Below are 20,240 nucleotides of genomic sequence, written 5' to 3' on the forward strand. Positions count from 1 at the left end.
TGTGTAATAATGTATTCTACATTGAGTTGCCTTAACTTTAGCTTTATGGACAGGCAGGACACCTCTCCATCATCTATCCATGGCAATAAACTAAACCTTTGTGCCTGCTTTATGTGTCAAGGAACAATCACTGGGGCCCATTGCATCATGCAGGCACTTATCCATATAAACTGTTATATTGGCTTTTCTGGTTGCACTAAATGTGAAAAAAGAATGTATTTTAATAAATTTGTACTCTTGTGAAAATGTTCTTTTTTTGCACATTGCTTTTCATTTCAAATAAATATTCCTATAAAGTATAAATAAGACATACAAACATCTCTCGGTTAATGTTTCTCTTTAATTTAGACACAAATCACACAAAAGTAGGTCACATTAAACTCCTAGTAGCAAACACTGAGTTTAATATACATTGCTGTGCAGGTATATCAACCAGTTGCCACAACAAACAGTAGCCCTATCATCATAAACATGACGTCTCACCCCTGTGTGTCAGTTTCAGACGTGTTTCCTGGCAGCACAGTGAGGAACCTAAAACACATCCTCTAAAAGCTCGACATTCTTTGAGATCAGCATGGCTTACAAAACAATTATTAATTTACTATTAAAAGCAGGTCGATCAGTACTGAATATCTGCAGTAACGTTATTACACAAATACATTCGTGTCAGTTCGATGGATCAGACTGCTGACTGTAGAGTTAAAGCTATATACAGCAATATATTAATGATCTTCACCTTAAGTCACTGTTGCAGCACACATTTCTAACCCTCGGGCTACTACAAAGTGAATACATGTGCAAGAAGCATCTTCAGTCTAAAACAATTATATTGTTATAGTTTACTGACCCCTGTGGGGGAAACTTATTTTCTCCACAGGGAGGTCAAAGGTCAGGACCAGCTGCAAGACAGAAACCTGGACCAGGGATTCAGTGACTTGCTTCAGCAGGGTGGTAGAAACCACGAGCACCTCCTGTCACTCCGACAGACATTGCATTCAGTATTTCTTTTCCTTTAAAGCATTTTAAAAACACACTACCAACATTTTGGTAACAAACAGCATGTTTAAAAGAACATCTGTTCTTTTAGGGTCCCGTTTTCTGTCTCTTTACACCGTGTTGAGACGACTACAAGAGAAATATTATTGTTTATCAATGAAAATAAAAGTCATTAATTGTAAGGAATTGCTAAATATTTGGACCTATATCACAGCAAAGATTAGACAACAGTGTATTGCACTGTACCACAAACATCACATACAGTTTGGAGCATGAGAGCTCATCCTTGACCTCGGGAACAGCAGTTAGACAAAAACAATCAATACTTCACTTCTTAAATGAGCATTTGTATATCAATTACTCACCCCATGTTATGGTGAATTTTCTCACATGCCACCGTGGTGAATGAAAAATCCAAAAACGGAAAAATATCCTGATGAATCTAACTATTTAACAACAGCAAAACTGTATCAAAACATACGTTTACAAACCCATACAACTCGTGCAGTATAATCCCAGCCTCATTTATCCAGTCTTTTGCTCAGTAGTTCGCAAACAGTGCACCATTTCCAGCGGGGAACTGTGCGGAAAGTGAAACTTAATTGAAGCTCCTTCCAATGCCAGACTCCGTTGACAAAAACAGTAATTTTACCTCGCTGAATGCAGGAGCTACTGGTCTACCACTGCATCGCTCAGTTAGTTTGTTTGTGTTACTGTGTGACTTTGGTGTTTTTACGGGTTAGTTTGGATTCACCAAAGTCACACAATTACAGGAACAAACTACCTGATCGAGGCAGTGGAGGACCAGAAGACCTGGTATTCAGTGAGGTAAAATTACTGTTTTTGTCAATGGGGTCTGGCATTGAAGAGAGCATCAGTAAGATTCACTTTCTGTTCAGTTCCTTGTTGGAATGGGCTGTCTGTTTGGGAGGTACTGAGCATACGACTGGATAAATGGGACTTGAATTATATGGCATGAGGTGTGTGAGAGTTTGTCATGGATGTTTTGGTCTAGTTTTGCTGTTGTTAAACCCCTATGACCTCAATTCATCTAGAATTTTCTCAATTTTGGAATTCTTCATTCACTTGCGACATGGGAGAAAAACATACAAATGGTCATTTGGGGGTTGAAGTATTTCTTTAACTAAAGCTCCACTTGCTAGCTTTTTCTGGAGCTTTTCAACCACAGCACACAACCTTAGTGGACTGAAAACAACGCTGCACTAAAACAGCACAGGTGGGTGGATGTTGTTTAAGGTACTGGAGAGACGATGAAAGATGATTCAGGAAGTCCAATTTGAGCAACAGTTTGAAGAGTTTGGACACTTATTAGACACAAAAATACTGCACAACAGTTTGTAATACCCTGTTGATGTAGGCTGTGAGATGAGTTTCTATAATAGCTATAACATGAGCTTGATGTACAGCCAATATACTCATCTTTTAAGAATTTGGTTCTAATTCCTATCAGTGTCTGAAAGTGTCTCTGAGGCTGAGGGTCGGTTTGTTTCAGCCTCGCTGGTGCCCCCATCGCTTTGAGCCTTCTGCTCCTTGGCTGCGTGCATCTTCAGGTGCTTCTTAAGCGAGGACTGGTCGGTGTAGGTCTTCCCACACTGGCTGCAGAGGAAGACCTTCTCTTTGGTGTGGACCAGCTCGTGTCTCTTCAGGTGGCCCGACCTGCTGAAGCTCTTGCTGCAGTACGAGCAGCTGTACTCCTTCTCGCCTGTGTGAGTCCTCTGGTGCAGCTTGAGGCTGCTGGCCACCGTGAACTTCTTGCCGCACTCGTTGCAGCTGTACGGTCTTTCTCCCGTGTGCATCCGCATGTGTATGGTGAGGTGGCCCGCCTGGCTGAAGGTCTTCTTGCACAGCTCGCAGCTGTAGGGCCGCTCTCCAGTGTGAATCCTGTAGTGTGTCTTGAGGTCGCCCAAGCCATTGAACCTTTTCCCGCACTGAGCGCAGCAGTATGGCTTCTCACCGGTGTGGATCCTCTCGTGTATACGCAGGTTGCCCGCGTTGCTGAACGTTTTGCCACACTCCTGGCAGCTGTACGGCCTCTCCCCAGTGTGTGTCCGCAAGTGGACTTTGAGCTGGTTGTGCTCGTTGAAGCACTTCCCACAGTGTGAGCAGGAATAAGGCTTCTCCCCAGTGTGGACACGTTTGTGTATCCTAAGCTGACTGGGATGGGCGTACGTTTTACTGCAGATGTTGCAGCTATAGGGTCTTTCTCCTGTGTGGGTGCGCTTGTGCGATTTGAGAAGATCCGCCCGGCCGAAGCGCTTGCCACAGTAGCTGCAGCTGTGGGCCTTCTCAGCGCTGTGTGTCTTGATGTGGATGTTGAGCGAGGCTGCTCTACTAAACGTTTTGGGACAAGAGGGACAGCGCAAAAAATTGTCACGGATCTCCAAATACTCATCTGGGGGAACAGCAGCGTTTTCCTCATGCGATACCACCTCTGGCTCCACATCCTGTCTGCTCTCTGCATCAGGATCTATTCCTGATTCAGGGTAAAACCTCAACACATGCTTCAACTCTTGCTTGGAGAAACAGTCATTGTCACTATAATCCAACACCCCGTTCTGCTCCTCCTCCTCCTCCTCCTCCTCCGTCTTAATGAACTGTCCATCCTGCATGTAAGTGTCTGAAACAATGGTGACTTTAACTTCACTGTCGCTGCCTCTGGAGTCCTGTTCCAGGCCTGTAGATGGCGGCAGCGGTGCATACGCATCATGACTGTCAAAACTGACCTCTGTGCTCTCGTTTTTAATCGGCCTCATAGTCAGATTGAGAAGCGAGGGAGGCTGGGAGAGGTCAATAGCTCCGTTTTCATCCAGGCAAGGCTCTGTTTTTACAGATATCAAGTTCTGGGTGGACATGCCTGCCTCTGCTGTGTTCACACATGGGCTTTCTACCATACGATCAGTCTGCAGTAAAAAGGGGGAAGAAGACGTGCTCTCCCTCATCTTGTCTTTCTGCTTCCTCCTGGTGCTCTTCTTGTCACTGCTGCATATAGACACCTTGAACGTGCTCTGGGTGGAGCTGATGGCATGATTGTTCCATTCTGATGTCGAAAACTTTTCAGTGGCGTCTTGTTCATGAACATCTGTGGGGGAAAAAAAAGCCAAAGCCAAAGGTGATACAAACCTACAGTACAGGTAAAATGTTTGATTAACTGGCAGTCACTAGTTTAAGAAGGAAAAAACATGAAATGACACTGTGGAAGCAACAAAACAGCCTCAACAAACTTAACTGATGTATAATTTAAAGTTGCATCAAATGATTTTTTGGTTACATGGCAAATGTAAGTCCAATATTCACTCTCCATTTCTCTCCGTTTACTAACTCTTGAGGGAACTATCTGGCTCTATAGCTGCTAAATGCTCCACTATGTTTACCAGCTCCCTGCTAGCTTTGCCTGTCTGTCATTTGGTGTTGGACAGGTAGTGTACAACAGGCTGATCGCAGCTTCTTTTTTTTTTTTTTTCCAGAACTTGCTGCCTGTTACAACTGGAAATGAGGTAAATCTGAGTGAAGCTTAATCCGAGTGGGCAAGAAAACAAAAATAACAGACTGAAAGACACTGTTCTACAAAGCTGAGGGGTCACTGCAAGCGACCTTTTCATCATTACACAGTCATTTCATGCATTTCCAACATTAAGATGTTGGTTAGGGCAGCGTTAACAAGAGGATGCCTTAAGGCACCTTATTCAGTTTTATTTTTAACACAATATGGGTATTATTATTAAGGCTGAACTGAACATGTTGAATGCATTTCACTTAAGGGGATATTACATATTATATATTACAACATGTAAAATATAGTCTATAACATTATCAACATAATGTCTGGTGCAATACTAAAGCAGTGACATTAACGTTGTTATTTATGTCTATAAGACATAAATAGACTCTAAGTAATTAGATATACACTGTTTTATCTCAGCTATCTATGAATGACTGAAGCTTATAGAAGGATTCAGTGGACCAGAACTGGACTGCCAAAGGGTCCAATCCGGGAAGCAGGACAACTTTGCACATCTAATTTTGATGCAGTGTAAAGGCTAAGAGGTGGCAGGTTTCAGGAGCAAGTAAAACAGTAAGTAGCCTGCTTCATATAAAGTGCGGCTTCGGAGGCTTTTCCACTCTGACCAGAATACAGATCTCTGCAAAAACAATGAATACTTATTGCAGTCACATTCAAAGATACTGAATTCTGTGCAAAATATTATCAATCAGCAGCTTCAGTACAAAAGAATCTGTATCAGACTTATATGTTAAAACTATATTTGGACCCTATTGCTAAGACACTGCCAAAACGTTTGATGTTTAGATAGTTTGTAAGGCAGGAGATTACTTAACCTGCTTCGTCAATAGCTTCCACTTTAGTATGATGTTGTGTGGCCAGCATTACTACACAAGAGTAGAAACATATGGAAAGATGCACATGACAGTGAGTAGACTGACTGCATGTGGAAAAACTAAGACGTACTGTTGAAATTGTGATAGTTTTTCTTTTAACATTTCAGGCTGTTCATCATCTGTTTTGAAAATGAAGGTTTTCAGAACATAAATGTGCTCTTTTTACACTAAAAATGGTGTCACTGGTCTGGCCCATTTGAGATCAAACCGGGCTGTATATGGCCAATGAACTAAAATAAGTTTTAAAAGTATAATTCAAAACAATCAATGTACTGAAACCTGAGTTGTTTATGTCTGCCTGTAATACTGTCTTATGCTGCCTTTAATTTATGCCTATATAAACACACACACACACACACACACACACACACACACACACACACACACAATCTGCTGACAGTGCAGGGGATGCATGAACAAAAGGACAGTAGCTGCATGTCGCGACAGAGCCTTACCCCTTGCAGCAGACTCGGTGCTCTTCTGTGCAAACAGCAGCCGCTTCAGGCCCTCATTTTCGGACTCGATCCTCCGTATTGTGCCCTGGTACTCGGACAGGGTCCGGTCCACTGAGTCCAGGATGTCGCTCACTGTGGCTTTAAAGATCTCGTTCAGAGAAGACTCCAGGAAGATCTTCAAATCACTCGACTTGGCCATGTTGGACCGGGTGGTTGCAGCTCTGGACACCTCGCCAGATGGTTTGTGTATATGGTTGCAAGTGTCTGGGAAAAAAAGTGGGTGTGTGTGAGTCTGCTGCTGCCGTGTGCGGAACAAACAAAGCAGACAGTCGCACGAAAGTGACGGCGAGGAAAAGCTGGTTTTGTTTTGCTAACAGGTCTTTAGCGCCCCTGCTGCTGTGGAGGGGAACCGTTGGATTAGCAGAGGCCAGAGCTAAAGTTACTATGATAGTGTTAACACAAGTTAAACACGGTGATAAATGGTGTTTAAATAACAAGAATTGCAAAACTAAAGCAACCCTAACGTTACTAATTTAATACTTAATACTACTAGCACCACTACTGCTAAATTATCTAGCCTACTACAACCACTAAGTCAGTCAGCAACTAACTCACTACCACTGCAAGGATGCTCACATAAATGCTAGGTAATGCTAATACTTTAATACTAACGGTTATGCTAATGCTAATCATGCTAACGACACTGTATAATGTCTACGTAGGTTAGCTACATCACTAGTAAAGCTAGTATGCTAATGCTGTTTTTATCATGTAAAAGCGTCATTAACGAATAACGAATAAGAAATAATGGTACATTATATAACTAATTTGGGTTAAGTAGACTTCCATTAATAGCTAATGTGCTAGTTAGTATGCTATAACTATGTGTTTTTTATTGTTCTAAGCAAAATGCTAACTATCACAATGCTAATGATATTCATGCTAAATGCTGCTACTTATAAAGCTAATAATGATTCGCAGCTGTTAATCATATACAGGTTATTCTGATGCAACTAAAATTCACATTTTTGTTGTTATAGCACTTTTTAAAGGTATCTTTGCATTTTTATCATACATTGTTCTATGCTATATTTGACCTCATGAGTATTGCAGTACTTTGCCTTATTTTTAACCTCTTAATAAGTTTATAGATTTTTAATGTATGCACCAAAAACCAAAGCAAAAATTCCATGTAAGTGGAAACCTAATTGACAATTTTGATTTTAATGATGATAGATGATGATAGCTATGTATTCACAATCAGTAATTCTAAAACTGATTAATAGGTCGTGACATTAATTTAATGATGTGTTACTCGGGTAAGGTTTTAAAGCAAATAACATTTAGAAATAGGAAACAGTATAGTAAAGAGGTATGCGGCCTACGTAGTGTTGTTTTTATTGGTAAGCCTTTGGAGAAACATGTTTGTGTTTAACAAGCTTTTCTGTCCACAGCCACACACTAACCCAGTAGAAGAGAGTAAACCAACAAAGAGAGGCACAGATAATTTAAGTACAGCTAATGACTTGTGCACATTGCACCTGGATACCTTCTGGTTTTACCACATCATTCCTGTTGTCATTTGCAGGAATGAAGCTGAGCCACTCCTCTCGCCTGACCTGTATGTGTGTGCTTGCAGGCCCTCAGGGCAGTGGGCGTGGACCAAGGCCTCTCAGGTGTCTCTGAGCTCTAGAGTCATCTGCCAATCACAATGTGCCTTTTTTTTCTTCCCCTTTGTAACCACTCAAATTCTCCTCTTCTTTTTTCCACAGCCATACCTGTTGAGTGACGAACAGGTCGTAGGGAGACTGAAGTCTGATCTTGATCTATCTAAAATGGACAGGAAGCGTGAAGAAGAAGGAGGAGGACCAGGGCCAGACTAGCACTTGTGACTTGCATGCATCGTTATGCGACACCACGGACTAGATGGCTGCTCGGCTTAAAAGAGAGCGGATGTGAGGCCTGTTTGTTGTGCGCAGCAGGTTCAGGCGTAATCAACTGAGGGTTATTTGTATGCTTGTGTGTGTGTGTGTGTGTGTGTGTGTGAGTGGATATGTCTGTGAGGGTGCAGCCCTCTTACAGTGGTGTAAACCCAGTATAACACAGTGGTGTGTCTTTGCCTCCCACAAGACTTAAAACCTCACAAGCCGGCTGATCATATGATGTTGCTTTAAAGAGCCTGTAGGGGGTAAGTCATGCTTCACAGTTGAAAAGATTTCTATTAATGAGATTTTTTTTGGTCTTTGAGGTTTAAAAATGCTCACATTCATGTGTGTGCCATGTCCACCGGTGTTAATGAATGACATTATATGTATACAGTCACATAGGTCATTTCACAACTTTCGCTTTACTCAGTGTGAGTGAGTTCCTCTTTTTATTTTATCCTCTCGGGTATGTTTTTTTTTAAATATTGTAACTTCTCCTTTAATATTTTAAACAGTATCCCAAGACTGCGGTGTGCTGTATAAACTTCCCATGCATAGTAAGCAACTTCTGGTATTGTCCACTAAGGGCAGTTTTTTGTGTGTGTAAAATTACATTTGACTGAAAGCATCCTAATTTATTCTTATTTTTTATGATCTTATCAGAGATCTCTGTAGTCATCTGAGCATTCCTTCCACAGTTTTTCTCATCAACAGTGCTGCTAAAGATACCAACACACACAGAGGATTAACTGTGTTATTATCTAAAACACAGTATTTTATCAAAGTGCAGCAAGCGATTGTAATCAGTACTGCATTATAACAAAATGTTTCACTTTATGTTTAAATTTAGTGAGCGAAACTTTCAGATTTTGGCATAAAACCCCCAAGAGACACAATACTCCCTATCAAAATTTTAATTTAAGTTTTAGTATCTCCACATTTTTAGTTTCAAACACAGTATCATTCATTTAACAGATGATCCTCTTTGTTAACCCTCGTTAACTCTCGTTGTACATGCACTGTAGCACTTGTTGCACCCTGACAGGAACTGAGAAGTGAGCACCCACACAGGAAATGTGGTCAAGGTCTGTCCCGGATGTTGGTTGCATGACGTGAATAGAATAATGAAGATAGACAGAGAAGTAGAGAAATATTTAAAATAAACTGTGACAAACAGGGGGAAAGCCAGATGAGGGTGAGATCAAATTAAAGATTAAAGTAGGTGGAAGAGATATGAGGTGTGACATTTTGACTGTGCTCATCACCAGCACAAACAGACATGATATTTTGTTTGCAGCCTTAGTTTGTGTTGACAACATGCAGTTCACATGTGGACTCGTGCGTTTATCCTTCGCCCAGAGTCACTGTGCTGCGTGATGATAAAATGATAAACACAGGACGCTGGCAGTTAAACTGTTCACCAGAAAAAGCCCCTTAACCCCACCCTCTTTGCATCTTTCTTAATCGGCACGGTACACCTCTACCTCTTTTTCTTTTTCTATCTCTCCTGCTTGCTCGATCGGCTGATTTTCTGTGTCTGTGGTCAGGAAGTACAAACACGCTTCTATGACATTTCACTAAAAGTCTATTGCACTGCACACCTGCAGTGCCACACCAAGTAGATAAAAACAATTGACAAATGAGCAGCGCGGGCTAAAAAACACCAGACAAAAACCTTCCTTCAGGCTGGATTGTGTTGACATACAAGTGGTGAGTGTTTGGAGTATTTTTGCGTCATCAGGGCCATAAATAGCTTTATGTCAGTTTGGTTTTTGCTAGTCTGTAATTTAGAATACTTTCTTCTTCAGTGGTTTTAAATGTACTATTTCTCATGGATGAATAGAAATAAAGAGCCAAAAGCCAACACATGATTCATCACTATTACTCGACAACCAAATATAGTAGAGTCCTGTGAATAGCTTTTTTGTCTCTCGGCTAATCAGATGTTCCTCGTGGAAGTTACCCAAAAAGTTGTTTTCATTTCACAAAGAACCAGTTAAACAGAACAACTCTGCATTTGTTGGTACATGATGTTACAGCTCACATAATTTTAGGGAAGAATTTCTCGTGCTGCTTTAGATGGGGTTGTTGTAAAATATCTTTCAACATTTTTCTTTCTCTTTACAGATCTGTGAATGGCGCCACTGAAAGTTTTAACATGCTGCAGGATTTCACATTTATGGGATCTTACAAAATGATCATCCTTCATATGTCAGAGGAGGACATTTTGTAGCAACAGTCAGAGCTACAGCATCTTTTATCAAAACCCACAAACGCCCCAACAACGGAACTGACAGAGTTACACGCTAATGGAGGAGGAAAACTTGAACTCCTCTCTGCCAGACATCACAGCCTCAGTCCTTCAGCAGCCTGAACAAGACACATGGACCTCTATCGACCACCAGTTCATCAATGGAGAGCAGGAGACTGTTGTGTGGGGCAACACAGAAGTGCAGATAAATCAGGCACACGGGACAGATGTACTCAGTCTCTCCCCGAAGGCAGGAGGAGAGATGCCTGAGGAGGCAGAACCGTGGGAGCAGATAATATGGCCGGTGCGCCCCGTGACCTGCGGTGCTCCGCTTTCCTTCGCCACAGTGCAGTGGGATATGCCTGATCCCTTTGCTGCAGAGACGCCCTCACTCATGACTGACAGCAGCTTGGCCAATGAGCTGGACTCTGGCAGCGTGACGAGTCAAGACACCACTTCCCCGTCGCTTCAATCTCAAGACGTTAATGCAGGGGTTTTTATACAGGAGGGCAGAGAGGAAGACGATGGGTTTGATTCACAGCCTCTCAGCTCAAAACTAGAATGGACAGGAAACAGCTCTGAGGTATGTACTGTATGTGAGGGGATACAAAGCAAGGTGTGATGTTGTCATGCTGCCATTATTTATAAGTCTATTTCTGTGTGTCTAATGTGAGCATATACAGCTTCAGATACAGTTTCCTGTGTCATTACACTTCCTTCACTGAGCGTTGACTTGACTCTGGCCTCACCACCTCAGTCTTTATCTCTTCAGAGACACGTGTTTGAGCTTCTGTAGTAGGTTGGGGAATAGAATGGATATAATGTTGGTCATATGAGTGTGGCTTTTTTCTCATGAACCTACTGGCAATCACAAGCTTTCTCAGACAACTCATACTCATGATCAAATGGCCTGTGTTGCAATTTCCAGCCATGTGATGCTGCAGATGTGCAAGAGCTGCCGACACAGGAAAGGGAAGATCCAATACATGAGGTGATAGACAGTAATAACGGTACGTATTACTCTGAGAGACAACTTTAATTAGGTGTTTTTCTGTTTGTTCCATTTCAGTTTGAGAATTCATGATTCAACTTTTTCAAAATCTTTCAGAAGTCCCACTCAGAACAGACTCAGAAGAAGAGGAGGAGGGACGCTCAGCAACGTCGGATCCTGTCGAAACCGTGGACTTAATTGATACTCTCGAAGAGACTGACGTCTCAGATGATGAGGCGGACACTTTTGTAGATGTAAAACTAGAAGAGGAACGGGAGGAGCCCGATGTTCTGCTGACTGGACAGGAAGACTCAGAGGAAGAGCAAACTTTAACGAACGGTGTTGAGACTGAAGCTGAGAGCGAAGTGGGAGAAGAGGAGCTGAGTGTGACAAACGTGTCCTGTGCTGAAGAAAGTGAAGAGGCAAAAGCTGTCAGTTGTCTGAGTGATGTGTGAGTATCATGGATTTAACTTGAGAAAGTAACAGGAAGTGTTTATTAAAGGAATATGTCACCCACCAAATGACCGTTTGTGTAGCAGTTACTCAGCCAGTGTTGAATTTGTGAAGAAACTTCTCTCACATGCCTCCACGGTAAACAAAGAATCTAAAAACGGAGGGAGATTCTTGATGAATAGAAGTCATAGACAACTGCATATAACGATAGCAAGACTCTATTAAAACATCCATTATAATCCAAGTCTCAATTACCCAGTCGTATGCTCAGTACTTCCCAAACAGACAGCCCTCTTTGACAAAGGGAACTGAACTGAAAGTGGAACAAGCGGACAGTGAGCCAGACTCCATTGACAAAAACAATAATTTTACGTTGCTGAACACAGGAGCTGCTGGTCTACAGCTGCATTGATCAGTTAGTCTGTTTGTGTTACTGTGTGTCTTTGGTTAATCTGAACTAACTGTTAAAACATAAAAGTCACTCAGTAACACACACTAACTAACTGATTGAGGCAGCTGTGGACCATAAGCTCCCATGTTTAGCTAGGTAAAATTACTGTTTTTGTCAATGGAGTCTGGCTTTAAAGAGAGCATAGATAAGTTTCACTTGTCGGTCAGTTTCCTGTTGGAAAGGGGGGTCTGTTTGGGAAGTATTGAGGACACAACTGGATAAACGAGACTTGGATTACACGGCATAAGTTGCGTGAATGTTTTTAAATTGAATTGATGTAGTTGTGATGTTGTTAAACGCGGACCCTGATTACTTCAATTCATCAAGAACGTCCTCCATTTTTTGACTAACTTCACTCATCATGGAGGCATGTGAGTAAAACAGAGGGTTATTTAACAAATTCAGTGTGACATGGGGTGAGTAATTAATATACAAATGTTCATTTGTAGGGTGAAGTATTCCTTTAACATGATCATGTGCTGTTTTAAAATTAACTACAGTGCATATTTCAAACATACTTTGTAGGGCGCTTCCTGCCGAGCCACTACAAACTGACGATACTGGACCAACCCGAAACACAGATAAGCTAATTGATCTGCCGCAGCCAGAGCTTTTAGAGGAAGAGAAGCACTCAGGGGCTGAAGAGGACATAGAGATACAACAACGGTTACATGAAGATTCCACAGGTCAGACTGAAGAGCCAGAAATGTGCGAAGATGTAGATGAGAACGTGGACCCGGAACAGTCAGCAGCTGCAGAAGCGGCAGGTACTGCAGAGAAGATAGAAAACTCAGCAGAGATAGTAGAGCTGACTGTAAACCTCGAGGAGACGAGTTGTTTAGAGCAACAAGATTGTAACCAAACGACGTCACAGGACGCAGAGCTGTCACCACAGCCTCAACCCGCTGAGTCCCAACAGCTTGAGATGACCGAAGAGTCAGAGCATATCCAAGCAGAGGTGTCACAAGACTCTGACCAACATCTGGAACAGTCACCAGAGATGGAACTGACCGAAGAGTCAACCCAACCTGAAACTGCGAACCTGCCAGAGGAGTCCACTCAGTCAGAGCAGTCAGTTTGTGTCGAAGCTAAAGACCCCGGCGTGGTGGAGCAACAAGAACAGACGGAGCCATCGGAGCAGAATGAGCAGACGCTGCAAACGGCCAACTTGTCTCAGCCAGCGCTCTGTGAGCAGCTTGTGCAGCCAGAGACAGATGAGTCAGGGATAACAGAGTATCTGTCTCCTGAGACCGAGGTCACACAGCAGACAGCGGAGGCCAAGTTCAACCTGGTAGACAAACAGGCTGAGGCGTCACATCAGGGTGAAGAAGAAGAAGAAGAAGAAGTAGGAGGCGGTGAGGATGGGTCCATGCAAACAGTTGTTGCAAATGGAGAGCAACCTAAACCCCCCGAGACAGCAGTACCTCATATGAATGGAGACGAGGTGAACAGAGAGATGGCCCGCCGCCTCGCTGAAAGGCTGTATAAGTTGGATGGCATCCAACGTGTGGACGTGGTGAAGCACTTAGACAAAGAGTAAGCACATATTATATATATATTTTATCTTCCTTTAGTTTAAACTCTGTAAACCCACAACTCGCCATTGGAGCTGAAGAGGCTTTTCTGCTGCTGTAGGTGCTGCTCAGCATGATATAACTGTTGTATAACATCTTCTGTAGCTTTGGAGGAGCTTTTTAAAGTCAGAGAAAATAACCCTGGTGATGTCGTCAGGATTATCTTTGCTACCAATTAAGCACAGACAGTCTGTGTTACAAATTGGGGTCTTAGAGATAAGGCTTTGGCATTTACCAGACATGGAGGGCCCTATTTAAACAATCTATAGCGCATGGTCTAAAGTCCCTGGAGCACGTGCATGTAGGGCTTGTCTAACTAAACACATAGGGGTTGTATTTAGTCCCTTAATTAATCATAGGTGTGTTTTAGGCGTACCATGAATCCAATCGATGAAGTTGAGTTGCTCCTTGTGCATAATTGCACACAGTGTGTCTCATCATTTAAGACCTTGTATTCAGTCAAACAATCAAACAAATGTCTGATTTTTTCGCACAAAACAAACAGTTGTTGTCTGTGCTATTGACTTTAGACCAGGTTTTTCTTTGTTGATGACACAATCACTTTCTGTTACCTCAAAATAGAAACGTGCCTGACCACACCACATTGCAAGACCTACACACCCATCAGCGCACAGATGGTCGCAAGTACAGTTGGTTCCTATTTTTGGAACTTGACTCAAAAAGCAACGTTTTATTGCGTCTCTGGTTGCACACGTCATATGGGGTTTTGGGTATGTCATCATAATATTGAGATTTAGCTAAAATATAATAAGTGACTGGTCACACTACAGTTAATTTGTACAGTTTTGTGGAGCTTTTGACAGTTTAAGTTGAGTGACATGAACACTGAGTTCCTCTATATGCTTTGCCGTGACATTTAAGCCGCCATCTAACATTTAATTCAGACCACATCATCTTCCTTTGCCTCCAGTTTCGATTAAATAGTAATAACCATCCTTAAAAAAATATTGTCATTTTGAGACCATTTACACCCATATAATGATAGTATAATGGCATAGTAATGCAAATACACCATGCAAAAAACAATTAACTTTTAATTCCCTGAGAATATTCAGTCATTGGAATTGAAATGTAAAAAAAAGATCCTAAATTTCATAAATAAATCAAACATAAATATTTGTGTGTAGGAGGTGAGCCCCGCCCACACTGAAACTCTGACACAGAGAGCAGACAAGAGGACTGAAGCTGCACGACTAGAAACATGATTAGACAGCAGAACATGTCTCAGCATAGGTTTGTTTGTTCATTAGGCTCAGGGGCTGTGAAAAACAAAAACACTTAGGTGCTGCGCATAGGTCCTGCAGTGGTCGGGTAAACACTGCTGTTTATTCCAGCATCATGTTGGCTAAAATGTTGCTGACTTTCTTATGTAAACAAACACAGATATAAACACAAGTGCTAAAATATGGACATGACCTTGATCATTTTTGCTGACTTCGATATTTCAATGACATAATCAGCATGACAGTCCTTTCTAATAAACAAAGCTGTGGTAACTCTGACACAGAATGTGTTTCGTCTCTGTTTAGTAATGACTTCAGTCGTGCTGTTGGGGAGGAATACCTCAAACACTTTGACTTCACCGAGCAGAGTCTCGATCATGCCCTGAGGTGAGAATTACAGAGGTGGAGCTTGGATGGCACACAGTAACATCTTTCACAAAGCATGCTCATAAAACCTCCCATAATCTTTTTTATTTCCCTGTGGTTTCTCTCCCTCCCAGGTCTTTTCTGAAAGTGGTGGTGCTGATAGGAGAGACCCAGGAGAGAGAGCGCGTGCTGCAGCATTTCGCCTGCCACTTCCATCAGTGCAACCCTGACTCCTTCCCCTCTTCAGGTGAGCCTCAGTCATGCTTTGCGTTTTGTTTTCTGCTCAAAGATACAGCAGTGAGTTCTTAGATGTGATGGATGAGTGGATCATTTTCCTTTGTTTTTATGTCCTCAGAGTCTGTGTTGGCTCTCACATGTGCTTTGATGCTTCTCAACACTGACCTGCACGGACAGGTGGGACACATTTTTGACTATTTACATCTTAAGTTTTGCTCTGACATGACACCGTGTTACCAGATGATCTCTGTGAGTCAACCGTTTTTTTGTGTGTTTTAACAGAATGTAGGAAAATCCATGTCCTCGTCGAAGTTTGTGTCCAACCTGGATGGGATGAATGAAGATGAAAACTTCAGCAAGGATCTCTTGAAGGTAGTAACTGCTGCTGATCTCTGTCAGAAAGCAAACTCAAACCATTGTTGGTGACCATTATTTAACCCTTTCTCCTCCATCTCTACTGCAGACTCTTTACAATTCCATTAAGAATGAACCGCTGGAGTGGGCTGTGTAAGTGCACTGAGTTAAACACTCTTCTTCTCCACTCATCACATTTATTATCACAAACATACAGTAAGAATCTCTCTGTTACAGTGATGAGGAGGAACTAAAGAGCAGTGTGCTGTTGGATGAAGACACAGGAGAAGATGCGCCGCTGCGTTCAAAAGCCAACCCTTTCCAGGACGTTCCTCACGACAAAACAGCCTCTGTGGTCAAACAGGGATTCCTCCAGAGGAAGCTGCATGCTGACATCGACGGCAAACGCAGTGAGTGAGACACAAACACAATTTCTTTTGTTTTTTATTCATCATTCTTTAATGTTTTACCCTATATTATCCTGTTAAGTGTTTTCTGTGGTAACTTAATCAGCAGTTCTCATTATCATATGAACTATGCCATGGGTTAGTGCTCTTAAGCGCTCTTAATTAAGAGAATGTGTAAAATGTCAACTAATAATATGTATAAAGATGAACCCTGCATGAGCTGCCTCGATCATGTTGGGCTTTAATATGAGTGGAGTCTAATTTTCATACACCCACTGACTGTTTTTGTGTGGCAGCTCCGTGGGGGAAGAGAGGATGGAAGACTTTCTACGGAGTGCTGAGGGGAATGGTCCTTTACCTACAGAAGGTCAGTAACTCACCTCTATATCCAACATGATTCTCCTCAATATCAGTATTAACAGTGTGTTTTCCTACTGTATACATGCTTAGAATTTAATGACTGTGTGTGTATGTGTGTGTCAGGATGATTACAGGAAGGACCAGCCGACTAACGAAGAGGTGGTGAGTGTGCACCACTCTCTGGCCGAGCCAGCAGCCGACTACACCAAGAAGCCGCATGTCTTCCGTTTGCAGACGGCTGACTGGAGGGTTTTCCTCTTTCAGGCCTCGTAAGTCAGAGCACAGCTGGAGTGTGTTTGTGTGTGTGTGTGTGTGTGTGTGTGTGTGTGTGTGTGTGTGTGTGTGTGTGTGAGTGTGAAAGAGTCTGACATTCAGTGTCACAACTCACTGTTTGATTTCCCAACAGATCCAAAGTGGAGATGAATTCATGGATCAACCGCATCAACCTGGTTTCAGCTCTTCAATCCTCACCTCCGTTCCCCGCTGCTGTCGGCTCTCAGAGGAGGTTCTTCAGACCGATCCTTCCCGCCTCGCGGTCTGCTCAAACTCTGGTACACACTCCTATTCTTTCTCTTTCTTAATGACCAAGTCATTTTTATATTATGGGTTTTTCTGTAGTTTTAAATGTTAAAGGTCTAGTTTGTAGGATTTAGTGGCACATAGCAGTGAGGCTGCAGAACTAAAACTTCTGCCATGTGCCAGTTGTGTGGGAGAATGATGGTGTATCTAGAGCAAGAGTTTGAATTGTCTGTTTTGGGGTACTGTAGAACAACATGATGGATTCCATGTAGGAGGATGCGCTCTATAAGTAGATGTAAGTGGCTCATTCTAACGTAACGAAATCACAGTGATTCATATTTTCAGGTGATTATACACTAATAAAAACATAGTTATCAATATTATATTACAGTCATGCCAAAAGATGCCTCTAAATCCTTCACACTGCACACACACTTCACAATGCATGTTAGTACAGTAAGATAAAAATGCCACAGGTTTGATTCCTTTCATGTAAGTCAAGCCACCACTTTACATGTTCTTCTGGGTACAAAACTCTCAATGTCTCATGACTTTGGATGTAGCTCATATTTTGCCTTCTCAGTCAACGATTACTTTTAGGTACTGGATTTGACTTCAACTCCAACTCACATTACAAGCAATTACCATAATACATGTAATACATGCACAACACCCACTGCTCTTGACATTAACTTCCTGAAATGGTTTCTGTTTGCTTTTTCTCTCTAATATCAGGAACAACCAGTAAAACTATCACGTGTATTTTTTAACAATTTCTTTTGTCCCATTAATGTGAGTCTATGTAACTTTAGCTGAAGAGGGGACACTGTGTCATCATGTGACAGTTACATGATACTGCCACAAATGCGATATCTATTGCCAGTTACATAGCAACACAAGCTAACATTAGCCTCCATAAGCTACTGGTCATAACAGACCAAAGACGGCTGTAGCAATAAAACCTGAGTGTACTGAACTGAGCAAAGGTGCATTTTCATTGCTCAGTCCTTTTTTTAAAAATGTTACATAGTCTCACTTTTAAATAAAATATACGTCCTCATGTGTTCTGATGACGCCTTCCTACATAATTAAGGAGGAAAATGCAGGTTTTTTTGCAACTTGGATAACAGTTAATACAGTGCAGAAATTAATCACATGATGCCCATTTCCCACGATACACATCAATGCTTCACCTCTGCAGCTGAAGTAAGACAGGAGGAATACTTTACAACAATTTTATCTGTGTGTTCTTCAGCAGAATTTTGCATCACATCGATTTGCATGACGCCTTTATCTGTTCTTCTCTTCTGTTCCCTGTGCAGGAACGTCAGCTGCAGTCTCATGCAGGAATGCTGGAGTCCTTCAAGGCAGACTTGTCGTACCTGCAGCAAAATCTGCCTGAGGGCAAAAAAGCCAAAGCCAAGGAGCTGGAGGAGCATCGCATCAGAATGGAGTACCTGACTCATGAGGTAATGAAGGCGCTGTGGGTGACAGTGTGTGTATACGAGTGTAAAAAAAAGACCCATAAGTGACCCTGTGTCTCTTCGACCCTGCAGATGTGTCGCTATGAGATCTACATCCAAGCGCTGGAGGCCTGGAAGAAAGTAAGGAGGGCAGGTGTTGGTAGGTTGAGCATCGCAGACCTGAACCTGTTTGATAAAGCCGTGTGTACAGACTCTCTGGAGGAGGAAGAGGAGGAGGAAGGAGGGCTGAAAAAGTCCCACTCCAGTCCGTCTCTGGACCTGGAGATGGCTCCTCCGCCCATGGTTAAAGTCAGACGCAACATCTCAGAAAGACGGACTTATCGCAGGACCATGATGCCCCGATGGCATAAAGATGTCTGAACGTTTTTTATGACCAGTTGAAAATGCAGATTTATTGTTTCTGCTGTATATTGACAGGACTTCAGTAAATTTTGTTAATGGAGGCACTGAACAGAAAACCAGAGAAACACCAGAGTTATACCTGCCTTAGAAAGTTATCCTTTTGTTGTTGACATCACCGCAACGACTAGTATTGTTTTCACCTTGTGAGTATGTGTGTGTGTGTGTTTGATCATGGCAAAATGTGGCCCTGGAGACAATTGTTACAGTGGGAAGTACCACAGAAGCGGTTTTGATTAGTTATGTGTCTTCCTGTCTGTCTGTTTGTCTGTGGACAGATTTTGTCAATGTGATAGTCTCGCAACCGTGCAAGATGCAGTCATGAAACGTTACAGGTGTTTAGTTGAGATCACAATTAAGACGGAGTTTGAAGATGGGTCTGGTTGGAGCAAGGGCGCTGGAAGTAGGTGGGAAGGAAGTAGGGAAGGAGCCAATGGCCCCCCACTTTATGCCCATTGCCCACGTTCGTTTTAAGTCTTGGACCGGCTGGAGTGATCCCATCTCACAACAGTGTCTCATTTTATTGTTTTTCTCCATTTTGATCTTGTGCACTTTTACAAAGACAAACCTCAGGGAATCCCAAACTCTCAGTGTCTCTCAGGATAGGAAGTGGGATCCTGATTCATTTGTTGAGTGACTCAAAGTGTCCGGACCTAATTTATTTAGTCTTGTTGTTCTGACTTTGGTATGTAGTGGTACTTAAAACAGAACAAAGTAACTCATGTTATTTTAACTGTGGGGAAAAAATGTGCCTTTAAAATGTAAACCACTAGAGGGGGCTGTAGTACAGCACAACTCTGAGTGAATGTAGGGAGACAGGATGTGCTGTTGCTATTTTTTATCCTAATTGCACTTTTTTGTTTTTAATATTGTGTGTGATATGTTGATATCACTGTTAAGTATTGTTTCAAATGAAGGGTAAATTTTGCATCATGTATTTTTTTCTCGTTGGGGAAAAATAAAATGTTACTTCTGTTAATCATTCAGTATGACACTTGTGGTTTGATGGTCTGTAGGCTCACAATGATGCAATGTAGTGATGGATGCAAATGTTTACTGTTTTTTTAACAAATTACATAAGAGGCGGGACATGTTGAAAGTCTTAGAAAATTTCCCTTTAATACCAACCTCAACCTCTTGGTAAAATCTTCTATAATTTTATTTATTTTTTATTGTATAAAACTCTCAGTGTTTCCCATTAATCTTTGAAACTGAGCTCTAATGGTGAAGGTTTTTAACGTATTATTCACAGGGCCACAGCGAGTGTTGCAGACTGATCAAACTGATAAATTAACTCAGAGTTAAATCGGTCTGAAGATCCAGTGGTCTGTAAAATTGTTCATTCAAATAATGGCGTT

General features: G+C 42.1%; 2 protein-coding genes across 3 annotated transcripts; one reads left to right on the plus strand and one right to left on the minus strand.

Moving 5' to 3' along the window:
• Nucleotides 1–322: 322 nt before the first annotated feature.
• LOC117269226 (uncharacterized) lies at nt 323–6,207 on the minus strand. The gene is made up of 2 exons (XM_033646114.2): nt 5,868–6,207; nt 323–4,096 (listed from the first exon to the last, which is right to left on the minus strand). Exons 1-2 carry the CDS (start codon nt 6,064–6,066, stop codon nt 2,454–2,456), a joined length of 1,842 nt encoding a protein of 613 aa, XP_033502005.1. The 5' UTR covers nt 6,067–6,207; the 3' UTR covers nt 323–2,453.
• Nucleotides 6,208–7,645: 1,438 nt separating this feature from the next.
• On the plus strand, nt 7,646–19,861 carry LOC117270240 (uncharacterized). 2 transcript variants are annotated; one of them, XM_078161857.1, is made up of 16 exons: nt 7,646–8,055; nt 9,920–10,626; nt 10,972–11,053; nt 11,152–11,485; nt 12,464–13,474; nt 15,063–15,143; nt 15,257–15,369; nt 15,478–15,536; nt 15,642–15,731; nt 15,823–15,866; nt 15,951–16,123; nt 16,417–16,487; nt 16,604–16,749; nt 16,887–17,031; nt 18,322–18,468; nt 18,556–19,861. In XM_078161857.1, the coding sequence occupies exons 2-16, from the start codon at nt 10,102–10,104 to the stop codon at nt 18,841–18,843; spliced, it is 3,309 nt and encodes a 1,102-aa protein (XP_078017983.1). In that variant the 5' UTR covers nt 7,646–8,055; nt 9,920–10,101; the 3' UTR covers nt 18,844–19,861. The 2 variants fall into 2 exon arrangements, with proteins under 2 accessions (XP_078017983.1, XP_033503670.2); XM_033647779.2 differs by lacking the exon at nt 7,646–8,055 and adding an exon at nt 9,293–9,502.
• Nucleotides 19,862–20,240: the final 379 nt, after the last annotated feature.

This window comes from Epinephelus lanceolatus, chromosome 19, assembly GCF_041903045.1.
Source record: "Epinephelus lanceolatus isolate andai-2023 chromosome 19, ASM4190304v1, whole genome shotgun sequence".
NCBI classification, from domain to species: Eukaryota; Metazoa; Chordata; class Actinopteri; order Perciformes; family Serranidae; genus Epinephelus; species Epinephelus lanceolatus.

Excerpts from the sequence above, each read along its gene's own strand:
- LOC117270240 (XM_078161857.1), top strand. The coding sequence starts at position 10,102 with ATGGAGGAGGAAAACTTGAACTCCTCTCTGCCAGACATCACAGCCTCA. Across the intron at positions 15,732-15,822 it reads TCAGCAAGGATCTCTTGAAG|ACTCTTTACAATTCCATTAA; the intron begins GTAGTAACTGCT and ends TCTCTACTGCAG. Across the intron at positions 17,032-18,321 it reads CGCGGTCTGCTCAAACTCTG|GAACGTCAGCTGCAGTCTCA; the intron begins GTACACACTCCT and ends TTCCCTGTGCAG.
- LOC117269226 (XM_033646114.2), bottom strand. The coding sequence starts at position 6,066 with ATGGCCAAGTCGAGTGATTTGAAGATCTTCCTGGAGTCTTCTCTGAAC. Across the intron at positions 4,097-5,867 it reads CACCGAGTCTGCTGCAAGGG|ATGTTCATGAACAAGACGCC; the intron begins GTAAGGCTCTGT and ends TTTCCCCCACAG.